The following is a 20,041-nucleotide window of genomic DNA, read 5'->3' on the forward strand; positions in this document are numbered from 1 at the left end:
AACCTACGCCATTGTTATTGTAAGAGGTTAGCGACCCTAGCGGCTAAAAAATACATATTGTAGCTTTAATACCTGTCATGGCGCTGCTCTGAATAAGGTCTATATGCTAAGTTGCGATTATTTTTTGACGCGCTCCACAAGCTTCACGAAAAGGAAACTGGGGCGGCAGAAAGCGGCGTCCTGTTTGTTTTCTTTATTTTACAAAATACAATGTTTTGTTTTTATTGTGAGTGCACACAAATAAAAACCTTTACAGTTTTGAATGATGTCTTGCGCGTATGACAATAAATGACGGAGTATTTTAAGTTGTTTCTGCTATTATAACGAGACAAAATCATTTGGCATTGTGCTGATTTATGTCGTGGAAGTCTCACAACAGTCCAGTAATGAAATATGCGTGTCCTGGAAATGGGAAGCCTGTGCCGGACATGTAAATGTACCGAACTTGAATCAAACCATGACCCCAAAACCGAGGTACGTACCGAACCCTGACTTCTGTGTACCATTACATATATATGTATGTATGTATGTATGTATATACACACACAGTAAAACTTTTGTACTGAAAAGTACAAAATGTTCTTATGAGGAGGCATGCCCCCGGACCCCCTTAGAGGGACCGAGATCCACCCACCACAGTTTCACAAAATCCTGTTGGAAACACTGATATATATATATATAATATATAGACAGCGCTTAAGTTTATCGTTGTTCATTCACACTTTAGCTTCAACTCACACAGCTCAAACAGCAATTGATTTGTTGAATATTAATGAAAAATTTCAACATCATCGAATATGATTTTTTTATTTGAACCAATCATATTCCTTTTAGATTTATTGTTAATTTTTCAAAAACATTGGATCATTATTAAAATGAGACATCCATAAATTACAGAATAAAATGGCAGAATTCTAAATTCTAAAATGACCTGTTTAACTGTAAAATAGATGCAAGAGTTCTGACACAGCTGTAGTCCTGAAACAAAATCCTGAAGAACAGAGAGAGAAAAGGAAGCATGTTCCAGATTGCACAGAAAGCAGAATTAGACTCTCCGTCTTCAAATTGAACAGAACAAGCAAACGTCTGACAATTCAAAGTCAAATGCACAATGCGTTTAGACAAAAACTTTGACTTGACTCAGTGAAGCAGAAAACTATTTTCTACACAGCAACACAGATTATTCAACATATATACGTATTCCCTTGCATCTGCTGGTGAATCTAATTCACTGCAGAATTCAGATTATAAAAAGCTATTTCACTCATGAGATAGGTTTGCCTGTTTGATATGGTCCACTGAAATCGTCCGAACAAAGCTTTGAAAACGTTGGCAGTACCAGAACAACATTAATCACAAGTTTCACAAAAGGCCTGGAGATACATGTGAGTGACTCACACCCACATGTAGCCAAGAAGCTACTGATTTCCACTGGCATTTACGGATCAAGAGCAGAAAGAACCATGCCATTTATTATAATTGAAGATATTATGTCATACTATGACATTAGCTTTCGCAACCCATGATATGACACAGATCCAGATTACATTAGGGCTGGGTGACCCATTGAATATTCACAGTATATTCACAATGACTTTGCTATTGATAACAATTACATGACATAGAAACAGTGAATAGAGTGAGGATTTTAATGTGCTTTTTATTTGCAAATTACATTTCTTACAGAAAGTGTCTAGACTAGCAATCCTTTCTTGCGAGTAAGGAGAGTTAAGACAAAGATGTTTTAATAGCAATGTTCACTTAAAGGGATAATACACCCAAAAATCTTTCTTTCAGACAAATACAATCGGATTTATATTAAAAATATATCATTGCTCTTCCAAGCTTTAAAATGGCAGTGAATGGCTGTCCTGATTTTGAAGTCCAAAAAAGTGCATCCATACATCCATCATAAAAAAGTACTCCACACGGCTTCGGGGGGTTAATAAAGGCGTTCTGAAGCAAAGCGATGCATTTGTGTGAGAAAAATATCCATATTTTAAACTTTATATACTAAAATAACTAGCTTCCGACTGACGGCCAAACACATCAATTTATAGAGAAATAGTGACCTCTGACCTGACACATTGAGGACAGAGCAAAACAAGACACCAGTCACAAATTAGAAATCTAAAATGAGAATTTTTAAAGAGAAATGTTGGAGGATTTCAGTTTAAGAGAAGAGGAGCTTAAATGTTGTATCAGCGATTTCAGGCCCAAAAATAAATAATCACATTCATCTAATCTTTCCTAATGATCCGCTAGCTGCCCGCCCCATAAGCAGGCCGTCAAAAAAAAGCATCTCTGTAGGCAGCCTGGGCTCTGAGATCTGCACACAAAAACAATTGGTTTCACCAACCACTAAAAACCAAAATAAATAGTGTTCCAACCAATCACCGACAGGGGCTGGGTGTTGTGAGGTTTTGCGCTTGTGCGCGGCTACACGCGAAGTCGGAGCTGAAGAAGAAGCCGTGTCTTGGAATAAACACTTTGGTATTCCCTCTCCCTAATCCTCCTCTTGGGGATTGACTCAGCCATGTTCAATTTCTCTTGTTCATTGATAGACGCTGGCTTCTTCTTCAGCTCCGACTTCGCGTGCAGCCGTGCACGAGCGCAAAACCTCACAACACCTAGCGGATCATTAGGAAAGATTAGATGAATGTGATCAATTATTTTTGGGCCTAAAATCGCTGATACAACTTTTAAGTTTGTTGGCCAGCCCTATTTGTTTGAATCGCAAGAGGCGTCAAAGCTTACGATACTCCTACATCCTACATCGCATCAGTGGTTACTCTTTAGGCATAAGTCGACTTGCGTAGGCAATCTGCCGGAAGCCAGTTATTTTAGGTGATATCCAAGTTTAAAATATGGATATTTTTCTAACAAAAACCATCGCTTTGCTTCAGAAGGCCTTTATTAATCCATACAGTCGAATGGATTACTTTTATGATGGATGGATGCACTTTTTTGAGTTCAAAATCAGGACATTTTTTTATATAACTTCGATTGTGTTCGTCTGAAAGAAGATAGTCATAAACACCTAGGATGGCTTGAGGAGTAAATCATGGGTGAACTATCCTTTTAAATCTGATTGTATTTGATTAGAAAAGTGCAGTATAAATTTTTTAACAAACATTAACATGTAATATTTATTATATGTAATATTATATTTGTGTTTTATACAAGGTCATAAAGTAGTGCTGTCAATCAGTTAAAAAAAATTAACAAATGAATTGCATACTTTTCTGTAATTACCGGCACCTAACATTAAAGTTTTTTTTATATATTTTTATATTGTATTCCTTTCACATTGAATCTCCAAGTACTGACACTGATGTCTCTATTAAATGGATTTTAACCTCATTTTTAGCCATTCATTAAAGCCATTCAACATTACAGTAACTGAAAGCTATCAATTTTAACATTAAATAGGCTTTAAAAAAAACTATACATTTACTATAATAAAAATTTTTTGTCTTCACATAAATTGTACACCAATTGTAATAAATGTCTAATTTAGCTGTGCCTTATATATATATATATATATGGGTGTTTTCTACTCATTTAAGACTGTGCTTATGAGGATACTCGACAAACGGGAATTTTAACATAACTTTGTGTGTTTTTGTCCGTTCGAGCGCGAAAGAGAACTTAAAGTGGCACAGGCACGCTGTCTGAAGCGGCATTCAGTGTGCGTGTTCCGTTTGTTTGTTCACAGAAAGCCGCTTCACAGACAGCGCGTCTTATCACACTTACTTGAATGGTTTAATAGCACTTGAATGAAAGATACCGTGATCATGTAGCCTACTGTAGCGCAGCCGAAGGATGACAGGAAAAAAAACGGATGCTGCATTCATTTCGTTGAATATTTTTAATGTAATATTATATATTATATATATTATATATTGTCATATTAGATGTCACATTTTTGGCTATATTTCCCAGTCATATGTCCAATACATAAAAAAAAATCTCAATTAACAGAACAAGTTTTTCTTGCCACATGAAAAGATTTGTAAGGGCATAAACCAGTCTGATTGCTGCCTGAAAACTGATTGTTGACTTTAATAATTCCTGTAAAGGGGCTGCTCCTCTAGGCAAGCTCTGACACAGAAGTATCAAAAAAAAAAAACAAGTGACATTTAAAATCAGCTTGAATAAAGATTAGCTTAATTATTACAAAGTAGTACAGTCAGCCTAAAGGCTACAGAGTTTAGCATCTTACATCATCTATTCCTTGGTGAACTGTAAATAGCAGCAAACTTCAATAGTAATAAATGGAAAGAAATATGAGAAGAGAAAACAAGGCCAAAACAGAAATATAGCAGGCCCACCACAACATCTAATAAACTATTCAGAGTCCTGTCATTCAAACATGTGACACAAATCAACCACAAGCACACAGTGAAGAATCAACAAGGCATTTGAGTTATTATTCATCAAATCATCAATGCAGCAAAACGCATCTGAAATATTTGGGCATAGTTGGATTGTTTACCACATACAAACACACTATTCAATCAAGACAGAAAAACCTTTGTAGCAAAGCATCTTCACTTATGTTTAGAACCTTGCTTTGACCGACACTACATGCTTGCATCTTTGTCCACACAGCATGTACATCTACCACAAAAACACACACGCCAAACCATGGACCTGAAATATCAGAACTTAATGGATTCATATTTTGGTAAATATTGGTTTTGTACATACTTTTGAGACAATGTATCATTTGGGAAACATTCAGCTCATGCCTGCATATCAGCTTTTCACCCACTGTCAGCATGAAAAACGAAGTAGCAGTAGCAGCATCTATGCAGTCATACAGCAACACACGATGCACCATGTCACATGGTTCCTTGCTATTTTCTGTAATCAGCAATACTAGGAGATATCTAACTAATACCTCTTATACCTTTAGACTGATTTACATGCTAATCATATTAAAGTCCCCGCCATCCCACAAGATGCCGTATGGTTTCAGACACTTCACAGTGCCATTTAAAACCCAACCGTGACACATCAGATGCACCAGGATGTACTGTTGTGTATCAGGTCATGATAAGCAATCTTTCAGGACAGCATGTACCAGATAAGAACAGGTCATCTGGGATCAAATATTGTATTGCAGGGCATCATAAAGCACCATAGACTAACTGAAACAGAGCATGTAATTTAACATGCCATACAGCATTTAATGGCAACTGATATTAAAAATAACAAAAATGTACATGTAGATGTAAAGACAGTGTGGTTGCATAATGATATTAAGGACAGCAGAGGATCCTTCTTTTTCACCGGCCTTGTCTATCTACTACTGCTCTTCATTTCCACTATCAAGCATTCCTTGACCATTATCACCACCAATGTTTCTTCTCGTTTACACCACTAAGGTTTTTTTGTGATCAGCTTGAGCTTGATGCTAAAAGCTAAAATGAACAGTCGTTTTCAATGTCAAATGCTTAAGTGAATGTAAGAAGCATCACAACATTATAATTTACAGTATGAAATATAGATAACCATTAATTTAAAGATTAAGACATTTTCTATAATGAAGGTGAGAAAATGCCCTTCAAGAAATTGTGCTGTCTTCAGCTCATCTTGAATCAAATAATCTTTTCTCAATACATCCTCAATCAGGACCAAATGCCCTCAACTAATCCACAACCAATGTTAAATCTGTCCTCGACCTATCCACAAACAATACCGAATCTTTCCTCAATTTATTCTCAACCATTCCTGAATATGTCCTTAACAGATCCTCAATCTGTCCTTAACCCAATCTTAGCAAATCCTGAATCTATCCTCAATAAATCTTCACTCATCCTTAACACAACTGAGTCTTATTTTTTCTGTCATACTTCTTATGCAATCTGCTTTTTACCCACAATCCCTCTTGGCTCTGTATTCATTTCCATACATCCCAGAGTAAAGGTCTGACAAGCATTTACATTTATTATCTAAATATTGTAATCTAATTTTCTTATGCTCATTAAGTCTGCATTTATTTGATCAAAATATTAAAAACTAATATTGTGAAATAGTATTACAACTTATCTGTTTCAATATATTTTTAAATATAATTTATTCCTGTGATGGCAAAGCTGAATTTTCAGTCACGTGATCCTTCAGAAATCATTCAAACAAGCTGATTTGGTGCATGATAAAAAATTATGTATATTTTTATTTTTTATATCAGTGTTGAAAACAATTGATATTGAGTGCTGCTTGATATTTTTGTGGAAACCGTGATACACTTTAAAAACAAATCTTTGATGAATAGAAAGTTTAAAAGAACAGCATTTATTTGAAAATAAATATTTTGTGTCTTTACTGCTACTTTTGATCAATTTAATGCATCCTTGCAGAATAAAAGTTTACATTTATTTTTTTCTTTGTTTAAACCTTACTGACCCTAAACCTTTGAATGGTAGTATATACACGTCCTTATATTTTGATTCTTATATTATATTTATATAAATTTTCAATCAAACTGTGGTCATGTATAAACTAGCCAATGTGTTGAAAAGTATTGGAGCCCATGGAGTTGGACCTGAAAAGCAGCTTGAGTAAGTAGCATCTACCTGAGAAGAAAAAAAAGAAAAAAAATCCTCCTCTCTCCCCATCACATTTCTTTAATTTCAGCCCTTGTGACTCACCTGTTCAATCTTGGCAAGCCATTCTTTGTTGCGGGCCAGTTCAGCCATGAAGGCCTGGTGCTTCATCCATTTCCTGTGCAGCTTCTGAGCTTCATCTCGAGCTCCATCGCGAGCTGTCAGCATCCTATCGGCCTCTGGGAGCTCTGCTCAGCTATACCATACACACATGCACAGAGCAGTCAGCAGACAGCTACGACACAGACACACTCTGTCACAATCTTTTAGCCATCATTTACACACACACAGCACTAGGCCCCATATATTCAATAGCAATGCAACATTGCAGCACCACGAAAAACCTCTTCCCCTCCACCACCAACACACACACTTCCCAAAAATCTCCAGAGCAGAGGAGAGAGCAGCACCTCAGCAGAATGTGCAGCAGCAGTGGGATCTGGTGCTCAGGGGTGGGGGATCCACTGGGTCTTCATGTCCTCCAGGTTAGCGTCCAGGCCCCTGCAGTTCTGCTGCAGTATCCGTGCGTCAGTCCAACGGCTCAGAAAAAACAACCGGTACGCACACACACGCAGGACAGACACCCACCAAATGCGTTCAGTCTCCTAGAGAATCTTCAGCGGCAATGACTCCAGCAGTTTCCTGCAAAAAAACACTGCATGATAATCCCTCAGGCGAGACAAGGACCAAATGCCGCGTCTTTGCCTGCCTGTATACGTCCACGTCAGGGCGAAGCTCTGGTTTCAGCGCTGCGTCCAGAATCGCTACGCCGTCCTGCTGTCGACCTGGGTGGATGGGGGTTCGTCGGAGGAGTGGGAGGAGTTGCCGATGTGCGTGTATGTTGAGAGGGGTGGGGGGGGGTGGCGGATAGCAGATTTAGACACGTAAAGACACAAGTTACCCTCTTTGAATGAGCTCACGCACTCACAAACATCGTGCTGCGGAGGATCCGACGGCTGAATGGATACACACATGTGCTTTTGTGGGCAAATTCTCATGTGCTCTAGTGTGATTGCAATGCAGCATGCTGCAGTCTCTCTCTTTCTCTCTCTCTCTCTCTCTCTCTCTCTCTCTCAGCGCAGAGAAAACCACCTCAATCCTATCAACACACTTTACTGCAGTGCCTCAGAGTGAGGGAGGGAGTGAGAACAAGAAAGAGGGAGAGGCAGTGAGAACGAGAGAGAGACAGGGAAAAAAGGGAGGGGGTGGTAGATGATGAAGGCAAAGGGGGGTGGCAGAGACGGAGGAGAGAGAGAGAGAAAGGAAAAGACGAGGCATAAGGATGGAATGTTGGCTACAAAGGGAGATAGAAATACTGTAGGAGAAACACACCTCGTAAAGGGCAAGGAAAAAGAGAAAGGGAGTGACAGGTGTAAAGGAAAGGAAAGAAAAAGAGGCGACATCTTTCAGTGTCACTAGGGACGTTTAGCTGCACCGGGGGGGCAGGAGGGTGTGGGTCTGTGTGTGTGTGTGTGTGTGTGTGTGTGTGTTAGGGGACAGTAAGGAAAAGAGAACAGATTGGTTTAGAAAACAACCACAGGGATGCTGAGGCATTGGAGGTCACAGTCTCAGCAGTAGTGTTGGGCAGATGCCACACAATGTGTGTGTGTGTATGTGTGTGTGTGTGTGTGTGTGTTTGTGTGTGTGTGTAAGGACATTCAGAAAGGAAGACGTATGTATGTTACATGTGCACTGTGAAACATACTGCCCAGATTAATTTGAGAGGTGGATTGTGTCATTACAAAGGTCAAAAGGGAAACCTGAAGGTTCAATGGGAGATATCTTGACTGTGTGTCTATAAGGCATCTGTCATCATTTCAAACAGCTGAGTGAGAGCAGAGGAAAGGACACACACGTGTCACTGTAGCATAGCTGCTTCCGATTTAAAGGGACAGGCACATGTTTTAGAAATGCACACACCCAGAAAATAGAGGATTGGACTGGAATATTTCTGAAGAAACTGACAGATCTTTCAGAAACAATTGAAGCAATTAAGCCTTAAAATTAACGGCAGGGTTTGGTTTAAGAGGAAACTAGAGGCAAGGATTGTACAATGCGAATATTGGAATCTGAATGATAACCTGGGCCAATGGTTTGCACAAGAATGAAATTAAACTGCATGGTATCAAAACCATGGTAAAAAAGAGCTTTGTAGCTTTAAATGTTATATTTGAGATATGCTAGCCTGATGCAGGGGTTTTCAAACTGGGGGTCGCAGGAAATTTGACAGTAAAAAAATACAGTATAATAATACAAACACACACATACATACTGTACAACTTGGGACACCCCTCCAAATCATTGAATTCCGGTGTTCCAATCCCTTTCATGGCCACAGTTGTATAAAATCAAGCACCTAGGAATGCAGACTGCTTCTACAAACATTTGTGAAAGAATTGGTTGCTCTCAGGAGCTCAGTGAATTCAAGTGTGGTACCTTGATAGTATATCCATAGTAAATATTCCACGGCCAACTGTTAGTGGTATTATAACAAAGTGGAAGTAATTAGGAACCACAGCAACTCAGCCACGGAGTGGTAGGCCACGTAAAATCACAGAGTGGGGTCAGCGCATGCTGAGGCGCAAAGTGCACAGAAGTCACCAACTTTCTTCGTGTGGCCTTCAGATTAGTTTAAGAACAGTGTGTAGAGAGCTTCATGGAATGGGTTTCCATGGCCGAGCAGCTGCATCCAAGCCTTACATCACCAAGTGCAATGCAAAGCATCGGATGCAGTGGTGTAAAGTCTGGAACACACCAAGCCGACGCCGACGAACTAGCGCTGATGAAAGCCGACTGTGTTGTCGCCTCGCATCGGGGTAAAAAGCTGCACTTGAACACTGTTACGGAATTATGTAACTCCGTATACTGTTTTGATTGTATATTGTTTGTATACTCTGTTGTGTTTTTTGTCTCTTTCGTTTTTCTTTCATTTGTTCCTTGCAGGATAATCCTGATCAGCTGTGAGATGGCTCCACCCTTTGGTTAACGCGGGCTTAAAAGAATGCTTCCGGCTTCTGAAGGCGAGCTGTTGCGATTCCGGGCCGGTCGCACTTCTCCTGTCTCCTCTCCAGCCGTCAGATCATTTTTCCTGAGTTAGCTTATGTTATGTTTCTGTTATTTTCAGTGATGGTGTTTTTGTAGGGTTGACCTGCCCTTTTCTTTGAAATCCCGTTCGTTCTGTTTTGTTAGTGTATTTAGGGAAATTCGTTGGATTTTGATTTTGGATACTTTGAGGGAAGTTAGTTTTGATATTTTGTTTATTATCCGTTTTGTTTGTTATTTTGGGCCTTGGGTCTTCCTGAAGATTTTACACCCACTGGTTTGTTACTTTGGAGATATTTACATTTTACGTGTGTTTGTTTTTTCATATTTTTTTCTAATAAAACGTTTATCGTTTTTCTTACCGAAACTTCGGACTCATTGGTTTCTTTTGGTCTGACGACTGGGAGTGGGAGTCATGTCTATTATTCTTTTTACGATTTAACCTAGACAGATCGTAATAAATGGGGGCTCGTCCGCTGCTTTTTATTCATTTTTTTTTGTTTGTTCTTTAGGCCATATTTTGTTTGCTCATTTGATGTTTTCTTCTTTTTTTTTTTTTTCTTCTGTCTCCGGGGAAAATTTGTTAGAATATCTTGCTGGTGAGTACACTATTTGCTAAATGCATTTATTGTTGTTTCTGATTGGCAGTTTTTACTTGTGTAAAGGGGTTGGAAATAGTTATATGATGGAGTTTAGCATTGAATCCTTTAGACTTTCACCTACTTTTGAAGCATTGGAGAAATGTCGTAAAGCTGACTTGTTTTTGGTGGCTGATTTTTTTAAATATACCTATTCAAAGAGCTGGGACAAAGGAGGTAATTCGAGAAGCGTTGCGTGAAAAATTAGTGAGGATTGGAATTTTAGGAGTTGAATCCAGTCCAGAGTTAAGAAATGCCGAAGCGGGTGTGCAGGGTCCGGAAGCTACTTTTGAGGAATCTGTTGATGGAAACGCTACTGCTAATCCGCTTGTAGGTTTGAACACAGAGGATCTTAAATTGGCAGTTAGGCTCAAAGAACTTGATCTAGAAGTTAAACGGCAGGAGCATAACACACAGCTTTTGAAGATGAAGCAGTACGAGCTGGAAAGCCAAGGCGCGCGTCGTTTGCCGGTGAGTACTTTTAAAGTTCCTGTATCACCTGATAGGCCTACTGTTGATTCTCATGTGTCACCTTTTGCAAATTCAAATGAATTTGACATTAGCAGACAAATTCGATTGGTTCCTACGTTTAGAGAATCCGAGGTTGACTCTTATTTTAACGCGTTTGAACGTATAGCTGCCGCCTTGCATTGGCCTAGGGAAATCTGGCCGCTTCTACTTCAGTGCAAGTTGGTTGGGAAAGCGCAGGAGGTATGTGCCTCTATGTCAATTGAAGAGAACTACAGCCGACTGTCAGCTAGAATGCGCGTTCTGCGTCTGCGTGTAAATGTGACAACTGTCTATTTCTGCAGATATATTCGTCTATATCCGTCATTCAAAAAGGGAAACTGACGCTGCAGGCTGCAGATACACAAACTGTAAACAAAGCAATCCGTGCTTACCGTTTTGAATATCAATCCTGCTACATACTTTCTTTATTCTACTCCGCTCATGTTGATATTGAAATATTCACCAAGGAACATTCAGGTAAGATGACGTAACATTAGAACAGTCTTGTATCTGTACCGTTTTGACTTCTTTGCTGGCTGTTTTGCTATTATTCTCGGGGACTGACTCGTTCAGTAAGCTGAACAGCCAATCAGAGTTCCCTCTTTCACCGACGGCCCGACGCATTCAATATGTCAAATCGGCCAAAACAAAGCCGACGAGGACCAATTTCAGCCGACGGTGCGGAACACACTGAGAAACTTAGTCGGCTGACGCACAAAAACTGCCCGACGGGCGACGGCCAACTGTCGGCTTGGTGTGTTCCAGGCTTAAAGCACACCACCACTGGACTCTAGAGCAGTAAAACGTGTTCTCTGGAGTGACGAATCACGCTTCTCTGTCTGGCAATCCGATTGATAAGTCTGGGTTATGAGGGAACAGGGATCAACTTTGAGGGAACAGTTTGAGGATGACCCCTTCCTGTTCCAACATGACTGCACACCAGTGCACAAAGCAAGGTTCATAAAGACATGGATGAGTGAGTTTGGTGTGGAGGAAATTGACTGGCCTGCACAGAATCCTGATCTCAACCCAATAGAACACCTTTGGGATGAATTAGAGCGAAGACTGCAAGCCAGGCCTACTCGTCCAACATCAGTGCCTGACCTCACAAATACGCTTCTAGAAGAATGGTCAAAAATTCCCATAAACACACTCCTAAACCTTGAGGAAAGCCTTCCCAGAAGAGTTGAAGCTGTTATAGCTGCAAAGGGTGAGCCAAGTTCACATGAAACCCTACGGATTAAGAATGGGATATCATTAAAGTTCATGTGCATGTAAAGGCAGCAGACATCCCAAAACTTTTGCCAATAATAGTGAATGTATATATATATGCTCTGCCTGGAGCAGAAGGACCGTTCTCTGGAGGACCACACCAGAGATTTTTTGGCTTTGGCGTGTCTCCTAGAGACCGGTCCTCGAGAGGATTTCAGCGCTTTTGTTGAGTGGGTGCTGGTAAGCAATGGACCTGCATTCACCATCGGCCCAGAGGAGGACTTTCCAAGCCCCACGTCGGATCTAAAACCCTGCCAGCCATCACCTCACTGCACGAATACGCTCCATTCCCATCGGCTTCATTTCTGTCACTTATCCCCCAGGTGTCGTCAGCCAATTTTCCACCGTGGCTCCTTCCTGCATCGACTCAGCTGTGGACTATCGCCCTAGCTGCTCTCTGGGACACCCCCACCCTGGTCTCTCCTTATGTCATCTCCCCTGGTCTCCTGCTCGCCAACTACTCTGCATCCTCCACCAGAGCCCCCTACCTTCCTCCTCAGTTGGATTTTTATGGTGCAAGGGTGAGCGATAGTCACATCGCCGAAACATGCGATGTGAAGGGTAGTAGCACAGTAGCACGAGGGGGAGATATTACATGCTCTTCATGAGGCACGCGCGCGGTCTCTTGCTCTCTCTGCCGTGCACGCGCTGCGCGGTTTGGAGCACTGTCTCTGTCTCGCCGGCGCGCTCGCTCTAGATTCCGGAGATTTTAACTAATTCGCGGGCATCAGCCGCTATCAATATGCGGGAGACTCCCGGAACTTCCGGGAGACTTGGGATGTCTGTATTTCTATACTGAAATAATATCGGCATTATAGTTATTGATTTTTCATTAGGCTCAGCTCTTGGTGGGACTAACAATATCAGGTCCCTTGGTGCGCTGGCGGTAAAGCTCCTGTTTAAATGTGTTCGGCTTTTCTGTTTACAGAAACATGTTCTCTAATCTGTTTAGAAGATTTAATACAAATTAAATATATTAAAGTTTTATTTCATTTTGTTTATTTCATATGATTATGATGACGACCAAAATACCAACACTGTTTTACTTTGGCACTTTGGCTAAGAAAAGTTGACTTAAAAGATTGTGAACCAAAATGCTTATGTTGTTTTATAAAAAAATATATTTATTTTAAGTTATATTGTTGTAAACCAATCAGGGGGGTTGGTGTAAAGCTGCTGTTTTATTTAAAAATGTGTTCTGCTTTTGTGTTTACAGAAATGTTCTAATTTTGGAATAAAATATTAAGTGACCTTTTTGTCACTTGTAATGAAGCTTGCATATTAGTGAAATTATTAATATCATGGAATGGTAATTATTGACTTTAGCCTGGAGTTATGGCTCTCAATATCGCAATATATATCGTTGGGGAAAAAAATATCGCAATGTAATTTTTTCCCAATATCGTGCAGCCCTAACTACGACCAATCACAACAATACACAGTCTAAGCCGCATACGCTTAGCTACCAGCAGAGCTTACTGGTAGATTAGACTCTTGCCATATCCGGTCAGCAAAACAGCAAAAACGTCCTTCTTGCAAAGGAGCGATTCGAGCGCCGTCTTCTGTTCCTCTTTTAGATAAAAAGCCAAGTCTAACTCGTTCATTGAAGCGGCCAAAGACGTTTCAAACAACTGGTCTTCATCCATAGTCATCTTGCAATGTTTACTAATGACTTCGATGTCACAGCAGTGTCGTCATCTCGCCTCTGGCCCACCTATATCAGATAACCCGATGTGATTGGTGCAGCTCAGAGTAACTCGCTGAGCAAATTCAATTTGTGCTCTCGCGAGAACTCTGGATTTCCAAGGTTCCTTCGTCGTGCACTTCTTTACACCCATGCATGACTACATATATTCAGTGCATCCGGAAAGTATTTACAGCGCTTAACTTTTTCCACATTTTGTTATGTTACAGCCTTATTCCAAAATAGATTAAATTCATTATTTTACTCAAAATTCTACAAACAATACCAGATAATAACAACGTAAAAGACATTTTGTTTGAAATCTTTGCTAATTTATTAAAAAATAAAAAACAAATTTACCACCAGTGGTAAATTCAGTTGATTGGACATGATTTGGAAAGGCACACACCTGTCTATATAAGGTCGTTGACTTCCACAGTTAACAGTGCATGTCAGAGCACAAAAAGTCCAAAGAATTGTCTGTAGACCTCCGAGACTAGACATGATTGTATCGAGGCACAGATCTGGGGAAGGGTATAGAAAAATGTCTGCAGCTTTGAAGGTCCCAATGAGCACAGTGGCCTCCATCCATAAATGGAAGAAGTTTGGAACCACCATGACTCTTCCTAGAGCTGGCCGCCCAGCCAAACTGAGCGATCGGGGGAGAAGGGCCTTAGTCGGGGAGGTGACCAAGAACCCGATAGTCTCTCTGACAGAGCTCCAGCGATTCTCTGTGGAGAGAGGAGAACCTTCCAGAAGAACAATCATCTCTGCAGCACTCCACCAATCAGGCCTGTATGGTAGAGTGGCCAGACGGACCCCACTCCTCAGTAAAAAGGCACATGAAATCCCGCCTGGAGTTTGCCAAAAGGCACCTGAAGGACTCTCAGACCATGAGAAACAAAATTATCTGGTCTGATTAAACAAATATTGAACTCTTTGGCCTGAATGGCAAGCGTCATGTCTGGAGGAAACCAGGCGCTGATCATCACCTGGTCAATACCATCCCTACAGTGAAGCATAATGGTGGCAGCATCATGCTGTGGGGATATTTTTCAGCGGCAGGAACTGGGAGACTAGTCAGGATCGAGAGAAAGATGAATGCAGCAATGTACAGAGACATCCTTGATGAAAACCTGCTCCAGAGCATTTTGGACCTCAGACTGGGGCGACGGCTCATCTTCCAACAGGACAACGACATTAAGCATACGGCCAAGATAACAAAGGAGTGGCTACGGGACAACTCTGTGAATGTCCTTGAGCGGCCCAGCCAGAGCCCAGACTTGAACCCGATTGAACATCTCTGGAGAGATCTGAGAATGGCTGTGTGCCCTATTCAACCTGATGGAGCTTGAGAAGTTCTGCAAAGAAGAATGGGAGAAACTGCCCAAAAATAGGTGTCCCAAGGTTGTAACATCATACTCAAAAAGACTTGAGGCTGTAATTCGCCTTTGGCTAAGCCACGCCCTAGAATGTAGATTGACCAATCACAGCGCAGCCAAGAACGAGCTCCCACAGAGGTCCGACACTTTTTCACAGCGCTCCATTGACTTTACGTAACACAGGCGTCTCATATTTTTGGTCTCGGCAGGATATTACCGTCGTAGTTTTATCAAAAATATGGTTAAACATTGTGCCTGGGGCATTTGTAACACAGATACGTGTTTCCCAGAGAGGTTGGAGGGGGGTGTCCGTTTTTTTCCCTTCCCAAAACCGAAGTCAAATCCTGACAAGTGTCGTTTTTGGATTAAACTGTGTGGACGTCTTCACAGTCAGCTAAACCCCTCAAGGATCAACAAGCACACTTTTGTGTGCTCTAAGATACATTTTGCTTTTAACCTTACTGTGAAGTTATACCGTACTAGTTAGACAGTTTTAGGTTATGATTTCGGTTCTCTTCCCTAATTGTTGATATGCTAGCACACGCTGCTAATAAATACAACTTTATACTTGCGTCGTCCGTTTGCTTTGTAATAACGATTATAAGTGTATAGAGACCTTCCAAGCTTTGCATGAACAGTGTTGCTCCTTGATATTGTTAGTCCCAGGCTTATATATATATATACACACACACATTCAAAAGTTTGGGGTCGGTAAGCTTTTTTTACTGCTCACCAAGGCTGCATTTATTTGATCAAATATACAGTAATATTGTGAAATATTATTCCAATTCAAAACATCTATTTTCTATTTTAAAATACAATTTACTCCTGTAATGGCAACACTGAATTTTCAGCAGACATAACTCAGTGTCACATGATCCTTCAGAAATCATTCTAATAAGCTGATTTGGTGCTCAAGAAACATTTATTATTATCAATGTTGAAAACAGTTGTGCTACTTAACATTTTTGTGGAAACCGTGATAGTTTTTCAAGTTTTGTCAAAGTTCAGCAGCATTTAAAAATAAATATTTTGGAACATTCAAAATGTCTCTACTTACACTTTTGATCAATTGAATGCATACCTGCTGAATAACAGTTTTAATGTATTTATAAAAAAATCTTACTGACCCCACACTTTTTAGTGTGTGTGTGTGTGTGTGTGTGTGTGTGTGTGTGTGTGTGTGTGTGTGTGTGTGTGTGTGTGTGTGTGTGTGTGTGTGTGTGTGTGTGTGTGTGTGTGTGTGTGTGTGTGTGTGTGTGTGTGTGTAAAACTAAATTAATATTTGACCTATATATTTATATTTATAAATGATAAACAATAAAGGTAATATATAGGAAATATATATACAAATTAAAGTACATTTGATGAAATAAGTATTTGTAGTGATATATGCATTCAAAAGGAATGCCTTCATCAGCATCCCATTCTGGCAGGTGAGACGGTGGTGGTGAGAAATCCTTAAAACTGAAATGAAACATGTCCTCTGTGGGATTACAAATTTAAGAATCTGTTTAGGATCTGCTGATCCTATACGTCCTGACATAACATCACGAAAAAACTAAAGGGATATACATTGTATTTGCCATTTAAGGTGAGGATGTGATACATCAGATGAATGATTATTAAGCAAAGGTTCTAGGAGGTTTCTGACAGTTCCTGATCTCCATATTGGTAGTTAAAGAAGCAGCTTGAGGCTATCACCTTTTGTCTGTAATGGCTTTTGTTTCCACTGCCCCAATCTTGGTACAATTGCCCTGCATGGTGCAGTTATGCTGATTGGACTGGGTTTCATAAAACTCCAAAGTCTGGGCTAATAATTATATCTTTTGCATACTTTGTTTAAGATTGTGACCTGAGTGATTTGTCTTCACATGTAAGGACTGCCCTAAAATGTGTATAAAACTACAATGTACTGTAAAGCTTGTTAGACTTGACTGCAGCTCCCAAACAGCCCGTTTCTCAATAAAGAATTCTGCTGAAGATACACTGAGTTGCCTGGTCTTCGCCTCATTAATTGCTTTTGTCATACTGTACACGCTGTAGTTTTACTGGGCATAAAACTAAATGTTTTACTAGGCATTACTTACATAAACTAATTACTAATATTGTGTTCATTAGCAACTGAAGCACGTCCATTAGCTTTTTGATTGTTTGTTTTTCCATTTAACTTATTTTTTTTAAATAATTCTCTGCAACCCAGTGTGCCCAGTCAAAGATTACAGATTTGAACAATTACCACATTAAAAAGCAACATATATGGTCCGGGTATCATTCGTTCATTTGTTTTTGCTTTCACATATAAAAACGGAAAAACGAGAAAACAGCTCCTTTTTCCGTTTTTGCGGGGTTTTTTTGAAAAACGAAAAAATGAAATTATGACTTGATTTTTTATTTACCCGTTCTTGCACGGAACTCAGAAAAAACACTTGATATTCCGATTTTTCCCTGTGGGTGGTGCTAAATCTGATTGGCAGGAAATGCATTAATTATTTTTCAAATTAAGAGTTTACCCACACTGTATCTGTTAGCCTATAAAATTAATAGTCTATATGCATGCTATTTATTACCCAATTATTTGCCTTAACTGACTGAAAAAACCTATTGAAATAGCCTAAATGTAAAACATGGTTATCAGACAAAAGGCAGAATGGAAAGGCCATTCTTAGTGCATTCCTCGCAATATAGGTTTCTTTTGCATTCCCTTGCCAATAGATTTTGTTATCCCTTTATATCTTCCGGATATACTCTTGCTCAGGCCATCCTTAAAAATATTTTGATTTGCCTTAACAGCAAAAAAAAAAAAAAAAAAAAAAAAAATTGTCGGTAGGTAGGTCTATTTTTTTTTTTTTTCAAGATTCAGTGTGAAAAATTAAGTACAACTTTGGTCAAGGTGATTATATGTATGAATGTAAACAAATGTGCATATCGGGACTTCACTGACAGTTTTCCAGAAATGGTGCCAGTTAAAGAGTTTAAAAAAGTAAAAATAAAATATAGCTGCAAGCAGCGATTACGGGCCCAAGCCGGTGGCACCACCACCCCGGTGCCTTTAGTTGCACTAAAGGCACCGAGGTGGCGGTGCCACCGGCTTGGGCCCTCCATCGCTGCTTGCAGCTATATTTATTTATATATATATATATATATATATATATATATATATATATATAAAACGCCACCCCGGTGCCTTTCGGGTTCCTGTGCACGACGGGCAATAACGTAACTCCGCTTTGACTGTCGAGAAGAAGTCTGCTTTAGAGCTTGCATCAGTGTGGGTTCTACAAAAGTGCGCATCGAGGGCACATATAAGAAAAAAAATTGTATATATACATATAAATATATACCGGTATGTGTGTATATTCCCCCCCCCCCCCCCCCCCTGTTTTTAACATGTATATTATTATATATATATATATATTATTAAAATGTTTGGATGCTAAACTATTCTTTATTATAGGCTTTGTATTTCACTCACGTTCCAATATTGAAAAATGATCCTCTTCAAATACGCAAAAATGTGCTTGGAAACATCACAGTGGAGCGGTGCTTACTGTGAACAGTAGGAACTGTACAACTGACTATTTAAACAGAGCAGTGTAATTTTTATATGTTAGGTTGACTATTATATTAAGGCTATAATGAACATACTGCGATGTCAAGATTGCAATGCACGTGTGTGTGTGTGTGTGTGTGTGTGTGTGTGTGTGTGTGTGTGTGTGTATGTGTGTGTGTGTGTGTGTGTGTGTTGTTTTGTTCATACAAGACATCATTCAAACTGCAAGTGTTTCCTTATATTTGTGTACACTCGCAATAAAACACATTGGGCTTTTGTTAAACTATAAACTCTTGTCAAACTGTAACCTACAACTGTCACCCAACCAAAATCTCTCTCTCTCTCTCACACACACACACACACACACACACACACACACACACACACACACACACACACACACACACACACACACACACACACACACACACACACACACACACACACAGTTTAAAAGCAAAAAAAATGTATCCAACCTCATTTAAAAACAGTCTGTCGGTGCCATCTTTTGGACATTCATCATATTGCATTGGTTTTAATTTCTTGTCCTCAAACAGAGCAGTAATCTGTTTATTTTAAGCAGCAAAGATCAGCAGCAGGAGTCCGATTTCATTTACTGTAAGAACAATAGGCTATTGAACTCACAATTCAAGCAATCCACCCCGAACTATAGAGCCAAATCATGAAACTAAAAAGCGCATGGTTGAGACAAAGATAATTTTACTTGCCCAACCTGATTAGAACATGGGGAAAAAAGAAACAAAATCCTGATTATAACATTTATTGTAAGCTGCTATCGATAGTGCATTATAAATACATTACTCACGGTAACAATGTTGCGAAGCACTCACAAAATAATCACAGTGAACAATTAAAAAATGGGGCGTTTTCATATTTTCTAACATGATACAGTTAAGCAACCTCACACGACGAGTCCTCTTTTCATGAATACCACCATCACAATTGAAAAATTGACATTGATTTCATACAACAGTTCAATAAATGCATAAAATGAGTCACTTACACTTTAGATGCAATGTTCCTGTTTTTGTTCTGTTTCAGCAGCGAAAATAGTTCAACAAAGATCACAGCAGAACCATCGCGCATCTCACAGTGTTTATTCATTAGTGAATGATTCCGCTTTTTGAAAGAATCGCTTGACTCAAAGATTCAATTATCAATCAATAGACAACTGTCTCATTCATTAATGACTCAGTCGTTCAAACGACTCGTTTGAACGAATGAATCAATGACTCGCTCATTAAGACGGTCGCCTTGCGACACTTAAAGGAGGTTTAGTGTTATGTTCAAAAGTATAGCCTATCATTCTTTCCAACGATCGTTAA

General features: G+C 39.7%; 1 protein-coding gene across 3 annotated transcripts in view; it reads right to left on the minus strand.

Moving 5' to 3' along the window:
* Positions 1-20,041, minus strand: part of sptbn4a (spectrin, beta, non-erythrocytic 4a) — a 44,245-nt gene that overhangs the window by 18,058 nt on the left and 6,146 nt on the right. For 2 of the 3 annotated variants that reach the window (XM_079606833.1, XM_079606834.1), the window contains one exon: positions 6,660-6,810. In XM_079606833.1, the coding sequence (XP_079462959.1) occupies positions 6,660-6,782 (123 nt within the window). In that variant the 5' untranslated portion in view covers positions 6,783-6,810. Of the gene's footprint in view, positions 1-6,659; positions 6,811-7,024; positions 7,335-20,041 lie in introns of those variants that run through there. The other variant, XM_079606832.1, reaches the window with a different exon arrangement.

The sequence above is a fragment of the Phoxinus phoxinus genome (genome assembly GCF_949152265.1).
Source record: "Phoxinus phoxinus genome assembly, chromosome: 3".
Lineage (NCBI taxonomy): Eukaryota > Metazoa > Chordata > Actinopteri > Cypriniformes > Leuciscidae > Phoxinus > Phoxinus phoxinus.